A 27400-nucleotide genomic window follows, 5' to 3' on the forward strand; every position below is an offset into this window, starting at 1 on the left:
TGAAAGATTTGTCTGAAGACTGATTCAAACCAATAGTCTTTTAATAGAAATAGAGAAATAACTAATTTGCTCAGGAATCAGACTGCACAAGCCATGCTTTGTGATTCACGTGTAACAAACATATTGGGCTGCACAACTGCTGAATCATTGATAATAACGAGTAATGTTTTTGAGCACCAACTCAGCATAATGATTTCTGTAGGATCATTTGACAGTAAAGTCTGGAGGAATGACTGCTGAAAATTCAGCTTTCCAACAGGGGTGGGCGATATATCGTTTAGACGATAATATCCAAATTGTTGTCTGGACGATATGCAAAATTGGGATTATCGAGTATTTCATAATTTTTACGATCCGACCTCCCAAACATGAAAAGAGCTGAAGGAAGTTAAAGAGAAAACAAATAACGCACACTATAACCTTCTAAACAATTATATGTAGCGATTTTAATAATGTAGGGGTTTGTTTGACTGTATTTTGTTTTTTTTGTTTTTTGTTTTTTGTACAAAATCACGATTGTTCCTCAATGAGTAAGCTGCTACTAATTTGCAATACCACTATGGAGTTCTTACCTGTGTGTAATGATGTTTCTTAGTTGAAGCAACAATCCAAAAACGTAAAGAGTAAAGCGGATGTACGATTAATAAAATAGCTGCTAGAAAAGGCAAAATATGCGTTGTTTGCGGAAAACTGAAGTCTGAAGTTAAAAAATGTTTGTGGCGTCCTCAAGTGGCGAGCTTCGTAAATGCATCATTAGAACATTGCGTTGTATAATGATGTGTCCAAAAGATGAAATACATTCTTCCCGAGAGATCCACCGGAATAGCCTCCGAACACGAACAGGGCTTTTTTTTACTTTTAGAAAAAAAATTTTTTCAGTACAAACTAAAACATTTTTATTAATACGGTGAACTGCCCATAATGCCTCAGTGCCCCTGACGTCTTACGTCATTACAGTGTGCCGTGCGTATGTTACTCAGTCACTTGTTATCTAGCTTCGAGCCTAACAACACAAAAATGAGCGAAGTAATGCAATATTCTGTGCATCCTTGTTGCATCTCTGTCAGTAGTGTAAGATAACATAGCTTACACAAGAGTCTAACCAAGCAGCTAACTTTTGGTAACGTGATTCTGCATGACCAACTAAACTCAATGTAAAATCTTTCATTCTCACACAAAATTCCTTAACATGTAAACTAACCTTTTTAGTTTAGTACTTTCATAGAACTAAACTAAATTCTGTTTACACTTGTATTCATTTTTTTTTTTTAGAAAAGTACATATAGTACAAAGGGCCAAAGACCTTTCTCGATCCCATCACACTCTCTCTCCCACTTCATTTCCTGTCTACTCTACACTGTCCTATCATAATAAAAGGCAAAATGACAAAAATAAATCTTAAAAAAAAAAGTTACTTGTGTAGGTATGGTGTATTACCCATTTTTAGTGTTAATATGGTATGGTTAAATTCGCTGTAGTTTGGCAAGTTTTAATGGACGAAATCCATCAATTTCAACAGGAATCCATGCAATCACGAATTGCATGTGAGGACGAATGATTACTCCACACAGATTTTGCAATGTGAATTCACATTGACCAACAGAAATTTGCTTGGTTTGAAAGTTACATCAGTGTGAGATGCTTCTTAAATTGGCATGGTATTGATAACACGGCCCTTGAAATTAAATGAAGCAATTGTGTAGTAAATGTGTCGATTAAACTGTGCAATTCATATAGAAAATGTTTACAATCTCTTTTCTGAAGTGGTTTTGGAGATATACATTTTTAGTGGAGGGACAGAAATCTCCTAAGCTGTTGGTCATTGTTTTCCCTCCTGTATAATTTTCTGCCCTCTGAAATATTTTCATGACATTTTCTCTGCCTTTTCAAGCACTGTGATCTATAAATACCTGTTGTTTTCTGTGTGTGGGGGTGGGGGGTATGGGCAAGTTGATATCAATGGTTGTGGTATCTTTTATCATGCTTGCTCAGAGAAAATGTCCCTCCTCCTTATGCCATTCAGACCTAGGGCTGTGTGAATAATCGAAATCTAATCGAAATCGCGATTTGAGACGATTTGCTAATCACAAAAGCCTGCGATGTGGATGCGATATTACTCTGTTCCAGAGCATCTGCATGACTGCTGCCTTGAGTGGCAGTCTTACTAACCGATAGAGTGAGCGCACCTCCATTCTCCCAATAGCTCAATAGTTAATAGTTAAGAAAAACATTATGTTACTTAAGCTTCGAAACGACAGACAATGAACAAAAAAGGTATTTTGCCAGAGCTGCGTCACAATGCATCAAGAGCACCCCCGATGCATGTTTGCTATTCCCAATTCAGAAGACCGCACACACATAATAATCGGTTATATTATCGTGGGGCCCTGCACCGCAAATCTCCAAAAGCGCGTCTGGCATAATGGATGAGGCTCGATGCATGAGCGTAACACTCATCAGCTCGCGCCTGGCTCCACGTTTAAAACGATTGTAAATTCAGTTCTAACTGGTTGCTAATTTCACTTGAATGAAATAAAACATTCAGCACATTTTCCACTTGTTCTTAAAATCCTAAATACAGTGTAACATATGTAATACTTCAATAATTGACTAAATAAATACAGTTCTTTATTTATGAAAATAAAATATTTCCAGTGAAATTCAGTCATTTAATTTTGTAAAAGTAGTTATACCATTATAATCTTGTCTGCTAAAAAAAAAAAATTGTAATAATGCTAAAAACAAAAAGGAATTTTGTAATGATTTAATGGTTAATTCTCCTTTTTTTCAGCAGGGTAATGATACTGTGCTGCACATTATTGACAATATTGAGCTGAAACTTGACTTTGTAAATATAAAATCGCAAATCAAATCGCAATATTTGTCAAAAAAATCGCAATTAGATATTTTCACCATATCGCACAGCCCTATTCACACCTATCACAAAATAGATGCCATGGTGTGAAAAAACCCATCAAACCTCACCCTCTCATTATAAACAAGCATGTTGATAACCTGTATCATCTTCATTTACAAATGCACATACAAAAATACACAAGAAGCTTTGTGTGTAAACAGGCCAGATTAGGTTCCAAAAATAAACCTTCTCTTCAATGAACAATTGGCTCTTGCTTTTTATAGGACAGAGTTTGGATATTTGTCTCATTCCGCATCCTTGTTTTGCTTGTATATATATGACACATTTGGCTTAGTTGAATGGAAAATATGTTTGCGTGAATAAAAGCAGAACCAAATACCTCTCTTTTAATGGATTTAATCAACACGTGCCTGTTACAAAGAAAACAATACAATGCAATCAAAACCCAGTGATCAAGAAATTTGCTCTTTTTTTATGCTAAGCCACCAAAAGTTACAGAATAAAGTAATTATTCTGTAATAAAGCTTAGGAGATTTCTGTCCCTCCACTAAAAATGTATATCTCCAAAACCACTTCAGAAAAGAGATTGTAAACATTTTCTATATGAATTGCACAGTTTAATTGACAAATTTACTACACAATTGCTTCATTTCATTTCAAGGGCCGTGTTATCAATACCATGCCAATTTAAGAAGCATCTCACACTGATGTAACTTTCAAACCAAGCAAATTTCTGTTGGTCAATGTGAATTCACATTGCAAAATCTGTGTGGAGAAATCATTCGTCCTCACATGCAATTCGTGATTGCATGGATTCCTGTTGAAATTTGATGGATTTCGTCCATTAAAACTTGCCACACAACAGCAAATGTAACCATACCATATTAACACTAAAAATGGGTCATACACCATACCTACACAAGTAACTTTTTTTTTAAGATTTATTTTTGTCATTTTGCCTTTTATTATGATAGGACAGTGTAGAGTAGGGCTGGGTATCGATTCAGATGTTCCAGATCGATTCGATTTCGATTCACAAGCTCTCAAATCTATTCGATTTTCGATTTCGATTCTCGATTCGCTTTTCTATTTGAGCTGCAATCGGGCCTTAAAAGTTAAGCCCGACAGGACCCGAGCCCGACAGGTACATTTTGATTGACAGCTTTTTAAAAGCCCGATCCCATTTACAAGCCGACATTATTCAAATGTATGCACGCACAACTCTTTTGCCTTTTGTCAGGAATGAGTCATATATACATGTTTTAACATAATTTATACATGACTAATGTAATAGGCCACTTGGAAGTTTGAACAAAAAAATAAAATAAGTCCTCTGTAAAATCGTAATATCTCAGCACTCTATAAATAGCATAGGCTCATTTAGGATATAAATAGGCCAACGCACCAATAAAAACAAGTCTTTCTTAAAAAATTTAATTAAGATAAAATCTAAATTAAGATGGGTATTTGGCAATAACGAAATTAATTAAGATAAAGGCTCTGCCGGATTTGCTTCGCCATAGCAGCTGACATAATAAAATAATAATGCCAACATTAGCTTATATAGCCTACTCTGTCTACATTATGCATTTAAGACTCAATTAATATTTAGTTATTATTTGAAAAACATTTTCTCACCAAGATTAGGTAAGGCCTAAGTGTTTTTGTGGAGGAAAATGATTGAATCCACTGTAGATGTCTTCAGCGCGTTCCTGCGCTCACTGATGGTGCGTCCAGCAATATAACCCTCTGGCTCATTATTCGAGGATTCCCATTAGAAACAAGGTCAAAACTTTTCCAAACCTCAGAATTTGCTTTAGTTGCTGGTGCTACCAAAACGTAATCGTCATCAACGTCGACAAAGCACCTGAAACCCTTTAAGCCAGTGGTTCTCAACCTTTTTTCCCACCGGGCCACATTATGGTTCAAGTACAAGTCTCGCGGGCCGCACGCACATTACTTCACCAATACAAACCAACCTGATTTATAATATTATTGCCTAAATATTATCATATCTAATCGATTAGATTCATTGAAATAAATAAATAATTCTACTACACCTGACTCTGTCGGGAGCTGAACAATTTTGTGAAATTCGGCTCGATGTAGTAACAGCACAATGAAGTTGCAATTGTAAAGCCTGTGTTATACTTTCCGCATGAGCAATCCGGATTTATACTTCCGAAAGCGCACGCTGATGGTCCGCTCTGCATCAAACATGTGAACAAATAATTGCCCAGGATCATTGCACATCGCTGTCTTTATATTCTTTATTGACGGATTGCACAGGTTCGATTGGCAATGAGCTTCTTCACACTGCCTGAACATGTGCAATTGTGCTTTTGAAGACTACTGACCACGCGCATCTGTCCGCGCGGTCGTCTGCTCATAGCCTCTGCACACATTCTCCAATGGTGTAAGACACGCACGGGAGCATGACTTGGCGCGAGACATTGCAGAAAATGTGCATTCACAAATGTAGCCTGTTGATCCAAATATGGAAAGCACTTTCGAATTTAATATGAAGTTCTCTCCAGAGATGTTTTGCCACAATGTCTGCGGAAATAAATATGGAAAAAAATCGATTCATGACCTTTGAGAATCGATTTTGAATCGACCACATTTTAAAAAACGATTAATCGAAAAATCTTTTTACCCAGCCCTAGTGTAGAGTAGACAGGAAATGAAGTGGGAGAGAGAGTGTGATGGGATCGGGAAAGGTCTTCGGGCCGGGATGCCCACAATGCAACGCTGTTATATGTACTTTTCTGAAAAAAAAATTAATACAAGTGTAAACAAAATTTAATTTAGTTCTATGAAAGTACTAAACTACAAAGGTTAGTTTACATGTTAAGGAATTTTGTGTGAGAATGAAAGATTTTACATTGAGTTTAGTTGGTCATGCAGAATCACGTTACCAAAAGTTAGCTGCTTGGTTAGACTCGTGTAAGCTATGTTTCATACATCTTACACTACTGACAGTGTTTCACAGGCAAAACACAGAAGTCACTTTCAAGCCAAGCAGCTTTGCATTGTTTTGCTCTCGTTCTCACACAAAATTCAATATCACGTGGAATCCTTTTGAAATAACTGGATTTAGAAAATTCACCAAGCATTAGTAACTGCACCAAAAAAAAAAAGTGCTTTTACAATCCCTTGTAAAAAACATATTGAACTGTCCAGTTGTTGATGGAATGAACTGTCAATGACAGAACAGAAATCTCTCGAATAATCTCATTAGAAACATCTTGATTTGTGTTTCAAAGTCTTCCAGGTTTGGAATGCCATAAGGATGAGTAATTAATAATAGGGCTGAAACGATTCCTCGAGTAACTCGATTACAAAAAATGGTCGAGGCAAATTCCTCTGCCTCGAAGCCTCTTTTAATTTATTTTAAATCTCACGTCAGGTTCTTTTGCAATTATTTTTTTTAATGTGACACAACGCGTTTACGTCACCCAGGGCCGTCACTAGTGGGGTGAAAGGTGGTGACGATTATAGGGGCCCACGGCTGAGGGGGGGCCCCCAACGATCTCAACCGACTGGCTGATGGCAGCCTTAAAAGATGCTAAGGAAAGCTGACTGGCCACTGCTGCGCGTCGTCATGAAAGCTTATCTTTTTCACGTGTTTTTAAGCCTTAGCGCTTGGCGATTTAAACATTAAAGCATCCAAACACAAGGCGCGGAAAAAGCTTAACAGAGTAGCTGGTTACTCGCGCGCTGTGTTCAGTGCGCACGCGGAGAGAGCCGAGTATCACGGACAGCGACACTGAACCAAGCTCTCTTCTGCTAAGTTCTCCTGGAAGTCCCTCCTTCACTTGAACGAACAAATACCAATCCCAGTTTGAACAAACAAAAAGATGTGAAAGAGCCCGATTCAGTACCGCGCTGTTCAGGTGTTCAGGGCTCACGCAGAGAAAGGCGTCTCAAAACACTTGAACACCAAATTTGCTTCTTTTTGTCTGTTGTGCCGACAAATACATACAAAATATGTCAAAATACCCGCCTTAGAAAGTATGCTCGAAAAAACTGTCAGTTATTTCTTAAGTGAAAGTAAACAGTTGAGGAAAATAATTATTTTGGATGCGTTCATAGTCTCTTAAAGTGGCCGCGCCTATTTTAGCTACTATCTGCTGTAATGTTAATCCAAGAAAATGAAAGAAAACCACTCACTGCTCTTGACTGAATTACTTTGTAGTTTTAACAAGAATTTATGCACAGTCAAACCAAAAATTATTCAGACACCAGATATAATATTTATATATATATATATATATATATATTTTTTTTTTTTTTTTACTAGTAGGTACAGGACACTATGATACATTTATGTAAGTGAGTAGGCTATAGCAAAATTAAGCGAACTGTGACATATTATACCCAAAGAATCTTCATACAGTGAACTACTAGTGAAATTGATAAAAATGTGTGTGCGTATATATATATATATATATATATATATATATATATATATATAATTGGTTGATTGTAATGCATTAAATGCATTCCTATCAAAGTTATGACATCAAGACAAATTTGTTCTGACACAGTTTAACTCTAAGTTCTTGTCATATTTAATATCCATTTTAGAAACAATAGCAAATAAAACTGTAATAATGTGAGAAATGTTGAAGGTGATTGTATATTTCATTTTACATTGAAGACTATCCAGTGCTATTTTACATTTAATTATTCGGTTTCTGTACCTGGACACTTGACCAAACTTGAAAAAAACTTAAACATTGTTTAAATAGTACAAATAAATAAAAATGAACGAACATACAAATTAAACAATTTCAAACAGGGCCCACTGATACAACCTTCACCGGTGCCCCGCAAACCCCAGCTACGGCCCTGACGTCACCCACAAAGCGGAAGGAGACACAAGCGCTGCTTCCGAAATCTCATACTGCAAGAAGTCAGCAGTGTTTTGATTTGAGGGCACGGGCAAACGTAAAGAGAACTTCGTGGCGTGTGTCCATTGCAAGATAGAGCTGGCATACCACTACTAGGGCCCTGTGATTTCCGCGATGCAGAAAACGCGGAGGGAATGGCACGGAATCCAGTCATAAAAAAGGATTTTACAGTTAAACGCGGAATGGCACGGAATTTGCCAAATTTTGAATGAATTAATCAAAAATAGGTCATTGCACTTACATCAAATCACGATATGGACTAATATCTGTATATTAAGCCGGAACAGTCTATTTAAATATGAATCCTGCATGTTCTGCGTGTCTCTGTTAATGAATGGAGCAGAAGCGCTTCTTCCTTTATCACACACACTGAAGCGCGCGTGACGCTCGCGGTAATTTCAGCGTCTGCTGTCTCACTAAATAAGGACGTGAACACATGAACAACATCTCCAAAACTGCTCTGACAGTCACTTCATGAGCATTTGACCGTTTGATTTGAGTAAAACTAGCGTCACATACAAAGAGCTGTAAAGGTACGTCAACCCGTCAAAATAAAAGTCCTGTATTACTATTGTTCAGCAGAATGTACATAGCCTACTACTAAAAAATAAAAAATACATTTTTTTTTTTTAGGTTTAATCACACAACATTTCCTCCATGTTTTATTTTTAATAGTAAATCCCCTTTGATTACCGAAAAAGTTAAGTTTGATTAATTTTCAATAATCAAAAGAGAATTTAAATTAATGTTTTATGTGTTTAATGTTTAATGTGCATCTCAGAAAATGCTTTATTTAAAACCCCAACTGAATGACACTTAAATGCACTTAATTCATCTGTCAACTTTATTGTCATTGTTCACAGTACAAGGACAGACAGAGAAACAATGGGTAATAATATTTTTTTTATTTTTGATGTATGCATTGCATTCTATGCATTTAAAAAGTAAAAAAAAAAAAAATTTCTAAAAAAAGAAACTTAGTTGTTCATTTTAAGAGACCCAGGAGTCTTATTTTTTCTTGCATAATTAATATTGCACTTTAATTAAGCAAAAACACATTTTATCCGATTAATCGATGAAATTTTTGGTAGAATACTCGATTACTAAAATATTCGATAGCTACAGCCCTAATTGATAAAGAATTTTAGTTTTTGGGTGAGCTTTCCCTTTAAAATTATCATCATATCTTGGGTTTTGAGAATCTAGAGATGTTAAGCTAGTCGCGTGTGACTGAGAGGGGACGGAGGAAGGGTGGAGTTCCCAGACAGCAGTGAGCTAATGTGCAGTAATGCTTGGTTACAGATGTAAACACATGCCTATACTTTAATCATTACAGAGATGTCGGCCCACAAACCACATGTGTCGACCTACAACCAAATAGAAGGACAATCCAGCACACTTTTGGTCCTTTTGTGACGTCTCAAAGACCTTGAAATTGTGATGTAAGGTATAAAAACTCTTTGCGCTGGATCAAGAATAAAAAATGGCTTCATAATGTCATGTGTTTGGGTTGTTTTATGTAAAAAATGACCTTTTTCTTATTTATCGTGTTTATGAGATGGTGCCACATCGCCTGGGGCAAAGGTTTTCTGAATGTGTGTGTGTGTGTGTGTGTGTGTGTGTGCACTGCATTTGACTCACTTTTGCAACGCATTGTCGGAAGACTTCAGATAGAGGCCTGTGACTGTGCAGTATCTCGGCCCCTAACCAGGTGTCAGCCTGTTTACACATCCTGGCACGTGTTGGGTAATTATCTAAAATGATCTGACTGAAAAAGGAAAGGTTTTTCATATTTAAACACTCAGAAACCTTTAACCTTACTCAACCTGAGCAATCAAAGTTTAAAGACGTTTTTAAATACAATCCCAAAAAAGATCATCATCTTATCTTATCTTATCACAAAGAATTTTAACAAGCTCTGTCACACAGTTTGAGGAGTAAAAAGGGTGTGTTCAGACAGAAAAAGCCTTCTGATGTTTCCGAAACTTGAAGTTATAACTGACCTGTTTTTGTCTTTTCCCTGTTTTTCTTACAGCAAAAGAAGAAGTACCTGGAGCGCAGCGTTAAAGATGCGGAGGACAACATCAGAGAGATGCTGTTGTCCAGGAGGGCCCAGTAAAACGGACTCACACCCATCCACACACACACACTCACAAAACTTTCTCCATCACCTTTGTACACCATGCCCTTAGTTTGAACATGCTTTTGCATGTATTCACAAATAGCCGTGACCGCCGAGCTAGTGGGAGTCATTTGTCAGCTGAACACAGGAAGTTTATTTAGGTTAATAGTTAAAAATGAATGTACTGTTGACCGTCTGTCTAATACTGATTTGTGTGATCTCTGACACCTGAGTATTCTGTAAGTCTTTTTAAGTTATTGATTGTTTTGTTCAACTGTTCATTTTTCTATGGTTTGGCAATAATACAAGACATTTTTTTATGTAAGCAGGTGTTAACATGGTAATAAAGGTGAATGTTTAAAGACAAATCTGTGTGTATGTGTCATAGATGCCGCAGGCGGTAATTTAGATATGATCTGAATGATTTGGTACTTCATTGCTGTGTGTTTTGGGGATTGCTGTGTTTGTCTTTGTGCCTCTGCGTCACTGGTTTCCTGTCAGCCCCTCTGGGCATCCTCTTTTCCCCCTTGTCTCGTCTCTGTCTCCTTTCTTGTGTTCTTCTGATCCTAGGCTGGTCTCCGAGAGAAATTTGTTGCATAAGCCTGTGAAAATTTGCCTTTCAGGCAACAGCCTTGAAACTGGAAAAGAGAATTTCCCCAGACTTCTGCTTAAATCTTCTCCAGACAGCCTTTCCTGTGTCCTTCCTGTGTGCCGGCCTGCGTCTCATTCATCCATGATGCAGATGTGTGTCTGCTTGATATCCTACTTCCTCTGAAGATGATGAATTGCATAAATAAAGGAATGGAGAATCTTTCTAAATGTGAAGATTTGTAATTGATGAGTTCATTGTTATGCCACCCAATGAGGTTTTAGTTTTGGATCAGTGTTTGTAATTAATGTTAACATGGCACTTTTGACTACTTCATTCTGTTCAATCAGTCGAAGCATTCTGCTGAGTTTGTTTTCAGTCAGACTAAAGCAATAGTTTGTCTTTTTATTAGTGCTATTTTAGTATTTATATACAATTGTAGTTTCTATTAATATTTTTAATTACCTTTTTAGATTTTCAGTTTTGTTTATGTGCTCTTGTCATTATTATTATTAAAATTGTTTTATATAAATATTTCTATATCCACCTTCCGCATTACCTTCCGTGAGAGTGGGCGTGGCCATTTGTACATTTTATTGGTCTGACTTCCGGTTCCATCTGCTTCCAGCTATTTTTATCTGTACAAAACAGCTAATTTTGCTGCTTGTTATTACAAATTGGCGTGTCTTACCATATTATTTTAATTTATTATCTTAATCACGAACACACTGCTTTGTAGTGCAAACAGTTTTACCGTTTACTGCTCTCACATTCATTCACAGAAAACGCTTACTTCTGTTGAAGAATGTGGTGGATGCCTTTACATTTTCTTTCAATTTTAATAATTTTACTACTTAAGCTTCAAACTTATTTAAATTAGTCGCCAATGAAATATTTTTCATTTTCAAGTTTAATGTTTTCATCTAACGTCTAAAGTTCAACTTCTTTTCATTTTCTTTCAGTTCAATTTTAATCACCAAATCGATTTTTTTTTTCATTAACCACATTGACAAGTTATATGGAATGATATTATGTTTAAAATCGCATATAAATGTTTTAGTTGGACTGAAATCAAACGATCAAATGCAACCAATTTCTTAGACAAGTTAGTATATATATATATATATATATATATATATATATATATATATATATATATATATATATATATATATATATATATATATATATATATATATATATTATATATATATATATATATATATATATATATATATATATATATATATATAAATTATATCTGGTGTCTGAATAATTTTTGGTTTGACTGTACATAAATTCTTGTTAAAACTACAAAGTAATTCAGTCAAGAGCAGTGAGTGGTTTTCTTAACATTACAGCAGATAGTAGCTAAAATAGGCGCGGTCACTTTAAGAGACGATGAACGCATCCAAAATAATTCTTTTCCTCAACTGTTTACTTTCACTTAAGAAATAACTGACAGTTTTTTCGAGCGTACTTTCCAAGGCGGGTATTTTGACATATTTTGTATGTATTTCTCGGCACAAGAGACAAAAAGAAGCAAATTCGGTGTTCAAGTGTTTTGAGACGCCTTTCTCTGCGTGAGCCCTGAACACCAGAACACCGTGGTACTGAATTGGGCTCTTTCACATCTTTTTGTTTGTTCAAACTGGGATTGGTATTTGTTCGTTCAAGTGAAGGAGGCACTTCCAGGAGAACTTAGCAGAAGAGAGCTTGGTTCAGTGTCGCTGTCCGTGATATATATATATAGCACAGACCAAAAGTTTGGAAACATTACTATTTTTAATATTTTTGAAAGAAGTTTCTTCTGCTCATCAAGCCTGCATTTATTTGATCAAAAATACAGAAAAAAATTTAATATTGTGATATATTATTACAATTTAAAAAAATTTTTTTTTTTAATTTATTATACTTTAAAATATAATTTATTTCTGTGATGCAAAGCTGAATTTTTAGGATCAGTATCACATGATCCTTTAGAAATCATTCTAATATGTTCTAATATGTTACATGTCACACTGAAGGCTGGAGTAATGATGCTGAAAATTCAGCTTTGCATCACAGGAATAAATTATTTTTTAAAAGGATATTCAAATAGAAAACTATTATTTTAAGTTGTAATAATATTTCACAATATTACTGTTTTTTCTGTATTTTTGATCAAATAAATGCAGACTTGATGAGCAGAAGAATTCAATTCAATTCAAGTTTATTTGTATAGCGCTTTTTACAATACAAATCGTTACAAAGCCACTTTACAGAAAATTATGCTTCTATAATATTTAGTAGTAGCTTATGGTGGTGACTGTCAGTTTGTGCACGTTTGACAGGATTTTTAGACAAATTAATACAAGACGTAGTCAGCTAGACGATGAACATTATTAATATTATTAATTAATAACTATTATATGATGCAGTCACACATGTAGCAATATTTGTTAGTTCTGTTTGTTGATTCTGGGTTAGCATCATCTGGGGTCCTCTGAGGGTCAGCATCATCTCTTCTCAGGTGTTCTGGATCCAGACTGGAGCTTGTGTAAATCCTAGTTACCACAGGATGTAAATCCCGTGGCAAAACATAGAAACAAAATAGAGACATCATTAGCATAGCTGCTGATCCAACAAAGTAAAATTAGTTTAACCCAAACTAATGAATAAAAATGCACATTTGATCAGATGCAACTACACTCACATTTTAAGAGATACATTATTCGAATGCTGGGCGAAAGAGATGCGTTTTTAATCTAGATTTAAACAGAGAGAGTGTGTCTGAACCCCGAACATTATCAGGAAGGCTATTCCAGAGTTTGGGAGCCAAATGTGAGAAAGCTCTATCTCCTTTAGTGGACTTTGCTATCCTAGGAACTACCAAAAGTCCAGCGTATTGTGACCTTAGGGAGCGTGATGGATTGTAGCGTGGTATAAGGCTAGTTAGGTACGCAGGAGCTAAACCATTTAGGGCCTTATAGGTAAGTAATGATAATTTGTAACTGAAACGGAACTTAATAGGTAGCCAGTGCAGAGAATGTAAAATTGGGGTAATATGATCATATTTTCTTGACCTCGCAAGGACTCTAGCTGCTGCATTTTGGACTACCTGTAGCTTGTTTATTGACGAAGCAGGACAACCACCTAGAAGTGCATTACAATAGTACAGTCTAGAGGTCATGAATGCATGAACTAGCTTTTCTGCATCAGAAACAGGTAAAATGTTTCGTAGCTTGGCAATGTTTCTAAGATGGAAGAATGCAGTTTTTGTAACGTTGGAAATATGATTTTGACAAATTGCTGTCTAATATAACACCCAGATTTCTGACTGTAGAGGAAGTGACAGTACATCCGTCTAGTTGCAGATTGTAATCTACAAGACTCCGTGTAGTGTTTTTTGGTCCAATAATTAATATCTCTGTCTTATCCGAATTTAATTGGAGAAAATTATTTGTCATCCAATCTTTTAAATTTTTAACACACTCTGTCAGCTTAGATAATTGAGAAGTTTCATCGTGTCTCGTTGAGATATATAGCTGAGTATCATCAGCATAACAGTGGAAGCTAATTCCGTATTTTCTAATAATATTACCAAGGGGCAACATGTATATTGAAAATAGAAGGGGACCTAGGACGGATCCTTGTGGCACTCCATATTTTACTGATAATAAATGAGATGACACCCCATTTAAGTAAACAAAATGGTAGTGATCGGACAGGTAGGATCTAAACCATCTTAGAGCCTGCCCTTGAATACCTGTATAGTTTTGTAATCGATCTATGAGTATGTCATGATCTATGGTGTTGAATGCAGCACTAAGATCAAGTAAGAGTAGAAATGAGATGCAGCCTTGATCTGACGCAAGAAGCAAGAAGGTTTCTTTAAAAACATTAAACATAGTAATGTTTCCAAACTTTTGGTCTGTACTGTATATATATATATATATATATATATATATATATATATATGTGTGTGTGTGTGTGTGTGTGTGTGTGTGTGTGTATATATATATATATATATATATATATATATATATCCCTATTTATATCAGAAAAATATTTCCATTTATAGATTTCTCAGGTAAGTATCTGTGTAATAAGCTAACTGGATAATGTACCCTGGGCCGTTATTACAAAGATCAAGATCTGGTTTTACTGGCAACATATTAGATGCAGATCAACTGGCTCGAAATCACAGGTTCACATCTTCCTATGGTTCACACATGAAGCGTCATTGATTCAGTAGTTGATGTGTAGCGCCCTCTATTGGCCACAGAAGTGAATAGAGAATCCCACAGAACAGTCACAACTAGGTGTGAATGTGTTCGTCATTGCAATGCGGGTGCGTCCAAGAGATCAGTGGAAAGTTATTAGCTATGGATCTACTGAGGTCCATCTAGCTTACACACCGGGGACTTCAGGAGGGGTTATCTTGCAAAATTTTAATGCCCTTTAACAGCTATAACAATGCAGTTCACTTTTTTTCTATAGACCACACACTTCTTAAGAAGAAGATGAATACTTGTCGTTTAAAGTCGTTTGCCCTGAAGAATGACTCCACATGTTCTGTTTTTTAAGTGCCCTGTGGTTCACATCCAAATGAGACGTCACGTTGCTTCACGAACATAGCTCCTGTTGTGTTCACACTGTCTGCCTTTTGATGAGCACAGGCAGGGGGAGTAAAGTCCAGGACCGAGGGCAGATTATTAACCAGTCTAATCTGGTCCCCTTCTGTCTCTCGCTCTCCCATAAATCCAGTCCTCTGCGTCCAGCCGGGTCTCGGGTCTCACGTGGACTCTGGGAGACAGCAGCACAGAGGCCAGCACATCCTTCAAGGGACAATGAATCAGTCAGAAACTGCAGAGCTGAAGGTAAAATATCTCTCAAGTGTAAAATCATTGTTGTGAATGAAAACACTGACCTGGGTCACACTGCAGATGTTTATCTCAAAGAGAGTAAGAATAGCAAGCGTTTGTTGGTGGATTTGTAATGAAATCTCAAGGAAATCTCAGCTGTTTTCTTTAGGACTAGATTTTGTGTCTCTGTCTTTGAGGAAAATGTCTAGATATTCTTTTCTTGAGTTTTTATCAATTTGAACCATGCAAACAAAACCTTTAGGCCTTTGTCTCATGGATGTGCACAAATGTTTAAATATGAGGTGCAACATATTGTGCCAGATCATTTAGAATTGTTAGCTCATTGCCCAAGATACACCAAGAAGTTATGAGTAGACAGTAGATATATTTTATTTACATTCAAGAAGTAATTTTGTTCTTTGGCAATATATGAGTCAGTCATTGATACTCATTATTTATTATACATTGTTATATATTTGTTTGCACTTACTCAGAATAACAAATTGGGTTACACTGTACCTTTATTAAACAACAACAAAAAAAAGCTAAACTGTTTGCATCACTTTTGTGTTTGCTACAGTTTTCCCCTCAAAGTTAACTTTTGCTGTCTTTTGCCGTTAGATACATTATCTGTAGTTAAATATTAAGTCAATTATTAATACTAAATTAGACAGTAACTTGCCAACTTTTGAACTTGGCTTCTTTGAAAACTGATATGATGTCACTTTTTCTTTTTGCAATTTATAATGTTCAATTCATTATTTTGTTGGAAATATGTGGTTTGAAGGAAGAAATAAAATTTTTGCCAAAAGTAAATTACTCAAGATAATTTTTTTTTAAATACAGAGTGTGAATGTATAATATAATATAATATAATATTATATATATATATATAAATATATAAACATACCCAATCCGGATTATTATTTATTTAGTACTAACCTGATTAAGATATTTCACATAAGAGTTGATTACATATAGTCCACAGGACAAAATAATAGTTGAATTTAAGTTCAAAGACTCACTGATGCTCCAGAAGGAAACACGATGCATGAAGAGCCTGGAGGTGAAAACCTTTTGAATTTGAAGATCGGAGTAAATTGTCCTTTTTTTTCTTCTGGGAAGCATGTACGTATCTAATGTACCCTGTAAAGGGCAGTACTAAATAAATAAATAAAAAATTAAATTTAGGCAAAATAAGAAAAATGTACACATCTTAAATCTTTTCAGAAGTTTACACCCCAGGCCCTTTGAGTTTCCTTCTGGAGCATCAGTCAGTCTTTGAACTTAAATTCAACTATTATTTTGTCCTGTGGACTATATGTAATTTTATTTAGTAAACTCTTGAACATTGTGTGATAGTTGCATATGAGTCCCTCAGTGTGAAAAGATCAATCTCAAAATCATACAGTCCTTGTTGGAAAGGGTTCAAATATGCAAAAAAAAAATGCTGAAAAACAATAAAATAAAATAAAGGATTATTTTCTAAAGAACAGCAGGAAGTTTAACTGTTCATGACAAACAAAGGACTCGTGAACAATTATCACACAAAAAAAATTCCAAATAAAACCAGTAACAACACAATATTAAGAATCAATTGTATGTGTACACTTTTAAATGGGGTCATTTTTCTCTTATGGGCTAAACATAAATGTATTTTATGTGAAATATCTTATTATGGTCTGTGCTAAATAAAAAAAATAACATGCATTTTGTATGATCCCTCTTATTTTTGGTCAAATAATTTAACATCAATTTGTAAAGTGTATGTAAAATGTTGACCACACACATATATATACATACATACATACATATACGTATATAAATATATATACACAATAGCAAAGTTTGTCCTAGCTATCCCTTTGGTGACCTTATAAAGCTCATTTTCAGCTCTGTTGTCAGTAAGCTTTGATGCACTGTGTGCAGTAATTGTATGGAATAGCACCTGCATAATGTTGTCTATAATCACATAACTTATTACTGTCTGGTTACTTAATGATGAATCATGATGTTCATGTTTTTATCCATGTTATCTCTTTTGAAACTAGTTTAACACTTTATTGAGCACTTAACTTGTCACGCGTATCAAGGAATCTGCTACCCTGCAGAAAAACAGGGCCAGTGCCAAACTAGTACATGTCAAGTCGACCCCGGTCTTTTTCTGAGCCTAACTTAGCACCTTCAGTCCTTCTGAGCGTTAGTGCATTTTCTTAAAAGAAAGAATTCCATATGAAAGATTTACGTTTCTTTTAGTTTGGCTGTTCATATTCAATATCCTAGACTTGTGTTTGCTATTTAAAGTCAGTTTGTTGTCTTTTGCAGTTTACCGTAGATACATTATCTGGTGTTAAATATTAAGTCAATTATAAATACTAAATGAGAGAGTAACCTGGCAACTTTTGAACTTGGCTTCTATGAAAAATCGAATGATGCACATTTTTAAATGTTCAAATTGACAATTATTTTCAGGAAAATGTATGCTGTGAAAGAGATCATTCATGGACACAGATACATTTTCCTATTTTATTGAAAAATTATATATAGATATATATATATGTGTGTGTGTGTGTGTGTGTGTGTGTGTGTTTTTTTTATTGAATAAACTGATTTAATATTTAACCTTGTAAAACATTTATTGTATGACAATACAAATAATATTTTCATGCATGAATCATGTGTGATTTTGTTTTAAATATTGTCCATTAGCTCCCACCTTCAGATAGAGTTGTGCCAGCAGATGCTACAGAGGTGCAGGAGATGCCTGCTGACATTGCCAAGACATCTGATGGGAGTCAGAATCAGCCTGCAGGATTTGATATGATCTACAGAATCGAGGACGTCCCGCCTTGGTATCTGTGTGTGTTGCTGGGACTGCAGGTACACTTCTATTCTCATACTCTCTCCTCATCTGACTCTCCCAACATCCCCATCCCTTCTAAACCTATATCTGTATGTTCTGCCTCTGGATCTCTAGCACTACCTTACATGCTTCAGTGGAACTATTGCTGTACCTTTCCTATTGGCTGATGCCATGTGTGTGGGGAAGGACCAGTACACGGTCAGCCAATTAGTGGGCACCATCTTCACCTGTGTGGGGATCACTACGCTCATACAGACTACATTTGGTGTCAGGTGAGTTATTTAATGTGTGCTCTGGTATGGAAATATGTGATCAGTACTCACTATGTATATATATAATATATTTTTTTTTTTCTATGCCATATTCAGGTTGCCTTTGTTCCAGGCAAGTGCTTTTGCCTTTCTCATCCCTGCTCAAGCAATTCTGAGGCTGGACAAATGGAAATGTCCTCCTGAAGGTACAAACAGTGTTACACTCTAGATCATTTCAGATGTATTCCATCTTGCACAAACCAATAATTATCTTTTTCATTTTGTTTTTGTATTTTGTCTGAAACTGTTTCTAGGCTATATTACGGAAACTTCAATGCTTAATTCAGATATAGTTCACCCAAAAATGAGAATTCTGTCATCATTTGCTCACATTATCTCATCTAAATTAGTTATTTCAGAAAACACAAAATTATATATTTTGTAGAATGTTGATGACTAAACAGTTGATATGTTAGCCATTGATTTCCATAATATTATTATTTTTTTTATTATGGAAGTCAATGGTTACTGTCAAATGTTTTGTGGAGAACTATACCTTTAAGATTTGGAAAGGTCTGTTTAGCTGAGATTGCTATTGTTACTAAGGAGATAGGATAATATTCTAAATTAAGATGTTTCTGTAATATAGCCCCAGTCTAACTATACTAATGTAGCTGTTGTTACTGAAATAAGGTTTACAAAGCTCCTTGCAACAAATCTCGAGTTACATAGACCCAAAACCTCCAAAACATTAAGACTAAAACAAATTGAAACCAAAGGGGCTTTGAGATATTTTAATATGCCATGTTAAAAAAGAAAAGGGAAATGGCTTAATTAATCTTCATGAAGCACATGTAGACTAGTTAAAAAAAACTATTTCTGTAGTCTGTGTTTCTACAAAATAAATGCTGTTCTTTCTATTCATCTCATAATACAGAAGAAAAAAAAGAATCATGGTTTCCACAGAAATATTCAACTGTTTTAAACATTAATAATTATAAGGAATGTTTCTGGAAAGTGGAGTAGAAAAGACTACATATCTCATGACACGTTTTTAAAAGTGAACACAGTGTTTAAATAATACAGCACTCTCCTTGAAAAGCCACATGACTCACATTTACATAGAAACACTATTACACAGTTTTGCATTTTTGACATTTTTGCAAGTATTGTCTGATGAGAATCTGTTTACATTCCAGAGTGTGCAGGTCAGATCTGTGTCTTAGTTAATGCTTAACCTTGGTTTTGGGTTTCACAGAGGAGATTTACGGAGATTGGTCTCTTCCTCTCAACACCTCTCATATATGGCAACCACGAATACGAGAGGTGTGTGACCAATATCCAAAGACTGAAACATTCATCAGTGCCTATATAAATCTTGTTTGCTGATTTGTGTGTGTGTGTCAATTCTTTGTAGATTCAGGGCGCTATCATTATCTCCAGCCTGATTGAGGTGGTTATAGGGTTTGCTGGAATCCCTGGGATCCTGCTTAATTCAATCGGACCCCTGACTGTCACTCCCACAGTGTCCCTGATCGGCTTGTCTGTCTTCCAGACGGCAGGAGACCGTGCAGGCAGTCAATGGGGCCTGTCTCTGCTGTGAGTCCTTCAACTCTTTATATACAGTTCATTTGGCTCTACACTAACTGTGTTTGTGTGTTTTGTCATTCCAGGTGTGTCTTCCTCATTGTGTTGTTCGCTCAGTACCTAAGGAACTGGGCCTGTCCTTTCCCAAGCTACTCCAAAGAAAAAGGCTGTCACATCACACATGTGCAGATATTCAAGATGTTTCCAGTGCGAGCTAGTATTCAACACCCGGCTCTTTGCATTTAGACAATATCATAAACCATAGAGCTAAGCAATAAACAGTATTTATCACGTTTAATTAAACTTCCGGATAGGACTTTGAACAAAGTTCACACTACCTAATGCATGTTATCAGTGCAAATTTTCAGGTTGAAATGCTCACTTTCAAACATTTTGTCTTTAGTAATCGATTATTCTGATTTCAGTAGATCATCATGGCAATCATGGTGGTGTGGCTGGTTTGCTACATTCTCACCCTGACGGATGTGCTTCCGAACGACCCGAATAAGTATGGCTACAAGGCTCGCACTGACGCCCGGGGCGATATTATGACCCAGGCACCATGGTTTCGTTTCCCCTATCCATGTAAGGACCTTGCTTGCTACCTTTATCACACACCTATGATTTATAACAGCTTATTTTTTTAGAAAATGTCACTTGTGGCTAATATCTAATCTAAGACTTTACTTTTTTCACAGTAAAATGATTAGAAGTATGATTAGAGGGAAGGATATTGGTGGGTTAATGGCTGAACTCTTTCCAAATCAGATTATGTGTGTGTCACAGGTCAGTGGGGTTTACCCACAGTGACGGTAGCAGGAGTGCTGGGAATGTTTAGTGCCACGCTAGCTGGTATAGTTGAGTCTATTGGAGACTATTATGCCTGCGCTCGTCTCTCTGGAGCTCCACCTCCTCCTGTTCATGCTATCAATAGGTAAGGACTATAAGCAGTAGAAAATGACATGATTACTTTTTAAGGGCGTCATAACGTGGAATCAGATTTCCCCTATAAATAAATAAAAATATATATTTTATACATTAACATTCTGTATTAAAATAATTTATTTTGGGCAAAAATTTTATTTCTTCCTTCAAACCACATATTTCCAACAAAATAATGAATTGAACATTATAAATTGCATAAAGAAAAAGTGAAATCATTTCAGTTTTCGTAGAAGCCAAGTTCAAAAGTTGGCAAGTTACTGTCTAATTTAGTATTAATAATTGACTTAATAATTAACTACAGATAATGTATCTAACTGCAAAAGAAAACTTTGAAGGAAAACTGTAGAAAACACAAAAGTGATGCAAACAGTTAAGCTTTTTTTTCTTTTTAATAAAAGTACAGTGTAACCCAATTTGCTATTTTGAGTATTTTAAATGTACTGTATATTTCAGAACTTAAGATTTGTTAACCTGTAAAACCTGACATATAAAATAATGTTTAGTTTTGTTTGCACACAAAAAGTATTCTCGTAGCTTCATTCAAAATTAAGGTTGAACCACTGATGTCACATGGACGATTTTAATGATGTCCTTACTACCTTTCTGGGTCTTGAACGTGTCAGTTAGATTGCTGTCTATGCAGTTAGATTGCTGTCACTGTGTGTTGCACCTACAACTCTGCATATCATTTTGAAGGATCTCACCATTAGGAAAGAGAGACTTGGCATTTTATGTATAGAACATTTTTAGTATTACTTTACTATCTGTTTTCTTTCCCAGGGGGATCTTTACAGAAGGAGTGTGCTGTATCATAGCGGGGCTGCTGGGCACTGGAAATGGATCGACCTCTTCCAGTCCTAACATAGGGGTGCTTGGCATCACAAAGGTGAGTTAGTGGGAGGTCTTAGGCTCTTTATAATACTAGTGTATATTAAAAAGCATTCCGTGAATGCAGTTCTAGTATCTGTATTTGTGTCATCTGATAAGAGTCCCTCAGGGAGTTGAGCTGATAGCAGATGCATACAGATAGACTATTCATAGCTCTCCTCTTGTCTCCTCAGTTGCTTTGTTTCCATTGACACCATTCCTTTAGTAAATCTGCTTTGTGTTGACTGTGGATTCCCTGGTGTCTTGATTTCTCCTGTAGGTGGGAAGTAGGAGGGTGATACAGTATGGAGCAGGTATAATGCTGTTATTGGGAACGATTGGGAAGTTCACCGCCCTGTTTGCCTCCTTACCTGACCCTGTTCTCGGAGGGATGTTCTGCACCTTGTTTGGTAACAAGCTTGTTAGATCTATTGGCATTTGCAGATGTTTTGTCCCAACTTTGTCCACAGGGTGTCAGTAAAGAGCCCAGAAACTCTGCAGTAACTGCAGTTTTGCTCCATCCAAGTCAACAGCCTGCCATGAATTAATTTTATATTTCAAACCTACAACATTGAAAATTTATTTTCTTTTAAGAAATTAATGCTTTTATTCAGCAAAGATGCATTAAATTCATCAAAAGTGACAGATTCAGGGTTTTTACGGAGAAAATAATATAGAAAAAATGTTATTTCAGCAAGGCATCATTTTTCATATACATTGCTCATTTAACTTGATTTACTAAAATAACAAATTCTAAATGGAATTTAAAAAAACTATGTAACGATGTTTAAAAACAACAAAAAATAAAATGGACAAAAAAACACACAAAAAAAATATTAAACTTTAACTATAGAAAATATAAAAATAAAATCTAATTAAAAATATGAACATAAACAATACTAAAACTAAAAACTCAATAGACTAAAATAACACTCGATTTCTATTTCTTATAAATACTGTTCTTTTGAACTTTCTATTCAAAATATAATCCTGAAAGGAATGTATCATGGTTTCCACAACAATATTAAGCAGCACAACTGTTTTCAATATTGATAGTAATAAGAAATGATTATTATTAATGATTTCTGAAGGATCATGTGACACTGAAGACTGGGGCAATGGCTGCTGAAAACCCTGCTTTGCCATCATAATACATTACATAAACGAGAAAACATATTTCGCAACATTACAGTCTTCACTACATTTTGGATGAAATAAATGCAGCCTTGGTGAGCTCAAGAGACTTCTTTCAAAAATCTTTCTAACCCCAAAATTCAGAACTGTAGTGTATATGTATTTTGTGTAGTTTTAACTTGTTTTTGTTTGTGTGTGTGTGTGTGTGTGTGTGTGTTTAATTGGCACACAGGTATGATTACAGCTGTTGGACTGTCAAACCTACAGAGTGTGGATCTGAACTCCTCCAGAAATCTTTTTGTTCTGGGCTTCTCCATGTTTTTTGGCCTCATGTTGCCTAATTACCTGGACACTCATCCAGGCAGCATTAAAACAGGTTGATATGCCAGACGGTGTTTTCTGATGTAGTTTGTTTTGCAGTAAGAATGCTGTGTTACTGTGAATACACGTTTTGATTGATTTTAACAGGTCTAGCAGAGCTGGACCAAATCATCACAGTGCTCCTGACAACAGAGATGTTTGTAGGTGGATTCATAGCATTTGTACTTGATAACACAATCCCAGGTATGTGAAAGCATTACATATACAAATATACAAATGCATTGGATAAATACCATAGCACATGCCAATCTGCAATCATCATCTGTATATTTTCTTTGCAGGCACTAGAAAAGAGCGAGGTCTCATTGAATGGACGGCTGAGAATTATTCAGGAACAGGAACAGTGAAAACAGATACATATGACTTTCCAGTTGGGATGGGGCTGGTCCGGAAGCTGGGCTGTCTGCGCTACCTGCCAATCTGTCCCACTTTCCGAGGCTTTAAGCCCTCATGTCGCAAATATGAGGAGGAGGAGGACATACAGATAAAGGAAGGTGTGATTGATGCTCCAGTTGAAATGGTCTGCACCAAAATTTAGCCATATTTTTTATTAAACTTGGATTAGTATAATGTACGGTGCTGAACCTTTTTGAAAGCTGAGAATATATTTAAAGGAAAACTTGAATGAACAGTTTGACAACAAAGGGTCTCTGTTCTTTTAACATAAGACCAAATGTAAGATTTGATTTGGTTATAAAGCATTACGTGTTTTATTGAAATTACTGCAAAAGAAAATGAAGGCCAGTTTTTTTTGTTTTTTTTTTACATTTATTACCTCTTGATTGTGTACAAAATATGCTTGATTAACACTAAACAAAATGTGTTCAGAAATGTTTAGCTTCAGAAAATAGTGAAAAATGACATATTTCAAATACACAGAAATCATAATTTATATACATGTTATTATACTATGTATTCCATAAGTGCCAAAGAACAAGCGATCATGTGGACATTCAGTTTTGACAAAGATGTGCTTAAGTTATTTTGTATTAAAATCTAACTTTAATGTCTTTCTGTCTGGCTAAAACATTTTTTGTCAGTGCACATTACAAAAAGGTTAGAAAAACATCATGTATTATGACCTAACGATTAACATTTTTGCACCATTTATTAACTTATGTTCATTTTATTTAGAAATTAATTATTTCTAATATTTATTAGAATTGTTCATTGTTAATTCATGTTACAAATTTGTATTTATACATCTTAAATCTGAAAGTGTTAAAAATGTATGGGTATAGGGAAAAAAAATTATATTAAACAAGATTAGTAAATGCTGTAAAAGTACTGTTCATTATCAGATAATGATAACTAATTTTAACTGACAGAACCTTATTGTAAAGGATTACCAATTCATTCTTCATGACTTTTTTTTTTTAACAACAAACACTAATGTGGCAATATGGTAGCTAAAATGTTATTAACATTATATAGTGGCTCTGATTCCATACAGCCCAGAGGCTCTGATTTATTGTAGAGTTTGGTCTAAAACAATCTTCCATAAGGTTCCCTGTTTAATCTTCTTTATTGATTTTTAGGGAAATATCTATGTATTTTCATCCATCCTCTCACTGTGTTCACATCTGACACCAGAACATTCAGTCATGCGCCAATAGTATTAGTTATATATAGTCAATAAGCCATCCTGAATCTCAGATAACGGCTCTGTGGATTAAAGCAAAGGTCTCTAATAAACAAGTGTCAGGTGTCAGTAGGAGAACATTAAATACATTTTGAGGCAAATTGATTTTGAAACCAGTTCACATCAAAAAATTTTGGTCATGCTTTATTTTAAAGTCAAATTCTCATTATTAACTATCAATTAACTATGACTTTTGCCTCATTTTGCTGCTTATTAATAATACCAATAATCAGTAAGATAAGGTTGTTGTTAAATTTAGGTATGGGGTAGCATTAAGGCATCTTATATATATATATATGTATGTTCGTGCAGAGTTATGCATTAATATATGCTTTATAAACAACCAGTATGCTTGCTAGTTAACAGTGAGAATTGGTCCTTGAATAAAGTGTTACCAATTTTGAAAAGATACAGGATAAGACACTGAAATTATTTTTAAGTTTACATATGTAAAAAAATAAAGTGTTTTCATGAAGTGCTTAACTAAGCCATGGTTTACATGAAGCAGAGCCATGGTTTTGCTCAAACTGCCATTTAGTAAATATAAACACAATTTACAATAACAAAATCATGACCTTTGTCATTCCTTCTAAACAAGCTCAAGACACTCCAGTCCCTTGGTGAGTCTCAGTTGCCCATACCAGAGGTGATCTGAGCCCCTCTCCCTTCAAAGACCCTCTTCTGTTTATGTAGCCTGAATGTGTGAATGCATATGCATCTTACAACTTTCAACAGATATAATCAGTCTCACCCATGTCAGTTGCCAAGTCCAGAGGTAGCCTTTACGAAACAAGGAGTGTTGAAACCAGTGCTAACTGAATACGCTTTCAGCTTTGATGCCTTGAGGCCAGGGCAGCAGATGGTCAACAAGTTTCACTCATCCAGAAGCTTATAAACAGCTCCTTTCCAGCACTTAATAGGCACTGGGTAATCTGATCCTTGGGCATGACTTATTGTCTTTTACAGTCTATAGTAGCAGTTCTTAATTCTAGTCCTTGCGCCCCCTTTCTCTGCACATTTTGTATGTTTCTCTTATACTTCAGACATTTGTTCTATTCAAACGTAAGTGCACAGGACATCACAGGATATTCCACCATGATTCCAGTTTGAAGCAAACGTATATTTTCCATTCAAAGTGCATTGAAGTGTGCGAGATGTGAATTTAAATTGTATTTGTTTACAGAGGTATATGATGTCACACTTGTCCGTGTGAAGAAGTTGCGCAGTGCAAATCCGTGAATGAATGTTCCGAAGTGAAGTAAACTTCAAGAGATTTTCCCTGCTCAGGGAGTAGGGAGCAATAAACACTGTGTAGGGACCATGTCAATGGGAACACAGTTCATGCACGGAGCTCACTTCTAATGAGCTGATTATCTGAATTAGGTACGTTAACAAAGAGAGACATGCAAAATATGCATAGCAAGGGGGCAGGAGGACTGGAATTGAGAAGCGCTGGTCTAAATGTCCTGTCAGGTTTCATGGTCCTGGTGGTGGGAGCACCTGAGGATGTGACTGTACGTAAGGTAAGCACTGTGGGGTGTACATGGGTGGGATGTGAAGAGAGGCAATGGGTATGGCACAGGGTGTGTGCAAAACCGCACTGGGAAGTGTCTGCTGTGGCAGTAGGACCTCAACATACTGGCAAGTTTCTGGGTCAAACAGCATCTTGCGTTGTGGCTTCTGAGGCATGTCCACATAGAAATAGTGGCCAGTTTCAGGGTCGAGGAACAGCTGGCGGGGGGTTTGTCCTGCTGCGATACTTCCTCCTGCTTCTGGATACACCACACCTGTACCCCCAAGCCTGGCTTCTGCACTCATGGGAGCATCAAAGATTGCATTGTGTTGGCTTTCTGTAAAAGATATTTTCAGCCCTGCTTCCCCATTCTGAGCTTGACTGGTTGAGCCATCTGTTGGCTGCACTAACATTTTTCCATCCTCAGAGAGGGATCTCAGTAGGGGGGTGTGACTGTTTGATGCAGAGGGCTGGTTGTAAAGAGGTGTTTGAAACATGACAGGCCCTTGAACATAGCCATAACCAGCTCCAATATGAGGAGAGATTGTCTGGTAGCAGATTGGCGGATTGGGTTTGTAATAATATGAGGGAACCATGGGTGTTGAAGCAACTGTTAGGATGCAAGCAGACAGAGGCCCCACTGAACTTTGTGACCTGGGAGGAAGGCATGGGGTCTGGAGGGCATCACTGATTATCTTGCCATAGTCCTGATGCTCAGAACTTGCTATGGGTGGACAATATTGCAAAGCTACTGGGAAGAGTTTGTCAGAGCTGATGGTCATCTCATGCTCTGCCTTGTTCAAGTCTCCTTTTGTAGGCTTGTCAGTAGAGGCCTCCTCTTTAGCTTGCAGTGCCAGGTCTGTCC

General features: G+C 36.0%; 2 protein-coding genes across 2 annotated transcripts in view; both read left to right on the forward strand.

Moving 5' to 3' along the window:
- The window catches only part of LOC132117341 (prefoldin subunit 1-like), a 30867-nt gene extending 20583 nt beyond the window's left edge, over positions 1-10284 (forward strand). The window contains exon 4 of the mRNA XM_059526578.1: positions 9830-10284. Within this exon, the coding sequence (XP_059382561.1) occupies positions 9830-9913 (84 nt within the window). The 3' untranslated portion in view covers positions 9914-10284. The remainder of the gene's footprint in view (positions 1-9829) is intronic.
- A 4921-nt stretch (positions 10285-15205) lies between these two features.
- Positions 15206-24390, forward strand: LOC132117326 (solute carrier family 23 member 1-like). Its single transcript, XM_059526556.1, has 14 exons — positions 15206-15367; positions 18062-18232; positions 18330-18487; positions 18584-18672; positions 19725-19792; positions 19884-20065; positions 20140-20260; positions 20482-20638; positions 20840-20987; positions 21779-21884; positions 22146-22275; positions 23232-23375; positions 23468-23563; positions 23662-24390. The coding sequence occupies exons 1-14, from the start codon at positions 15338-15340 to the stop codon at positions 23916-23918; spliced, it is 1857 nt and encodes a 618-aa protein (XP_059382539.1). The 5' UTR covers positions 15206-15337; the 3' UTR covers positions 23919-24390.
- The last annotated feature ends 3010 nt before the right edge of the window (positions 24391-27400 follow it).

The sequence above is a fragment of the Carassius carassius genome, chromosome 36 (assembly GCF_963082965.1).
Source record: "Carassius carassius chromosome 36, fCarCar2.1, whole genome shotgun sequence".
Classification (NCBI taxonomy): Eukaryota; Metazoa; Chordata; class Actinopteri; order Cypriniformes; family Cyprinidae; genus Carassius; species Carassius carassius.

Coding starts and splice junctions, on each gene's coding strand:
- LOC132117326 (XM_059526556.1), top strand. CDS start 15,338: ATGAATCAGTCAGAAACTGCAGAGCTGAAG. Junction 15,368..18,061: donor CAGAAACTGCAGAGCTGAAG/GTAAAATATCTC, acceptor ATTGTCCATTAG/CTCCCACCTTCAGATAGAGT. Junction 20,261..20,481: donor AGATATTCAAGATGTTTCCA/GTGCGAGCTAGT, acceptor TGATTTCAGTAG/ATCATCATGGCAATCATGGT.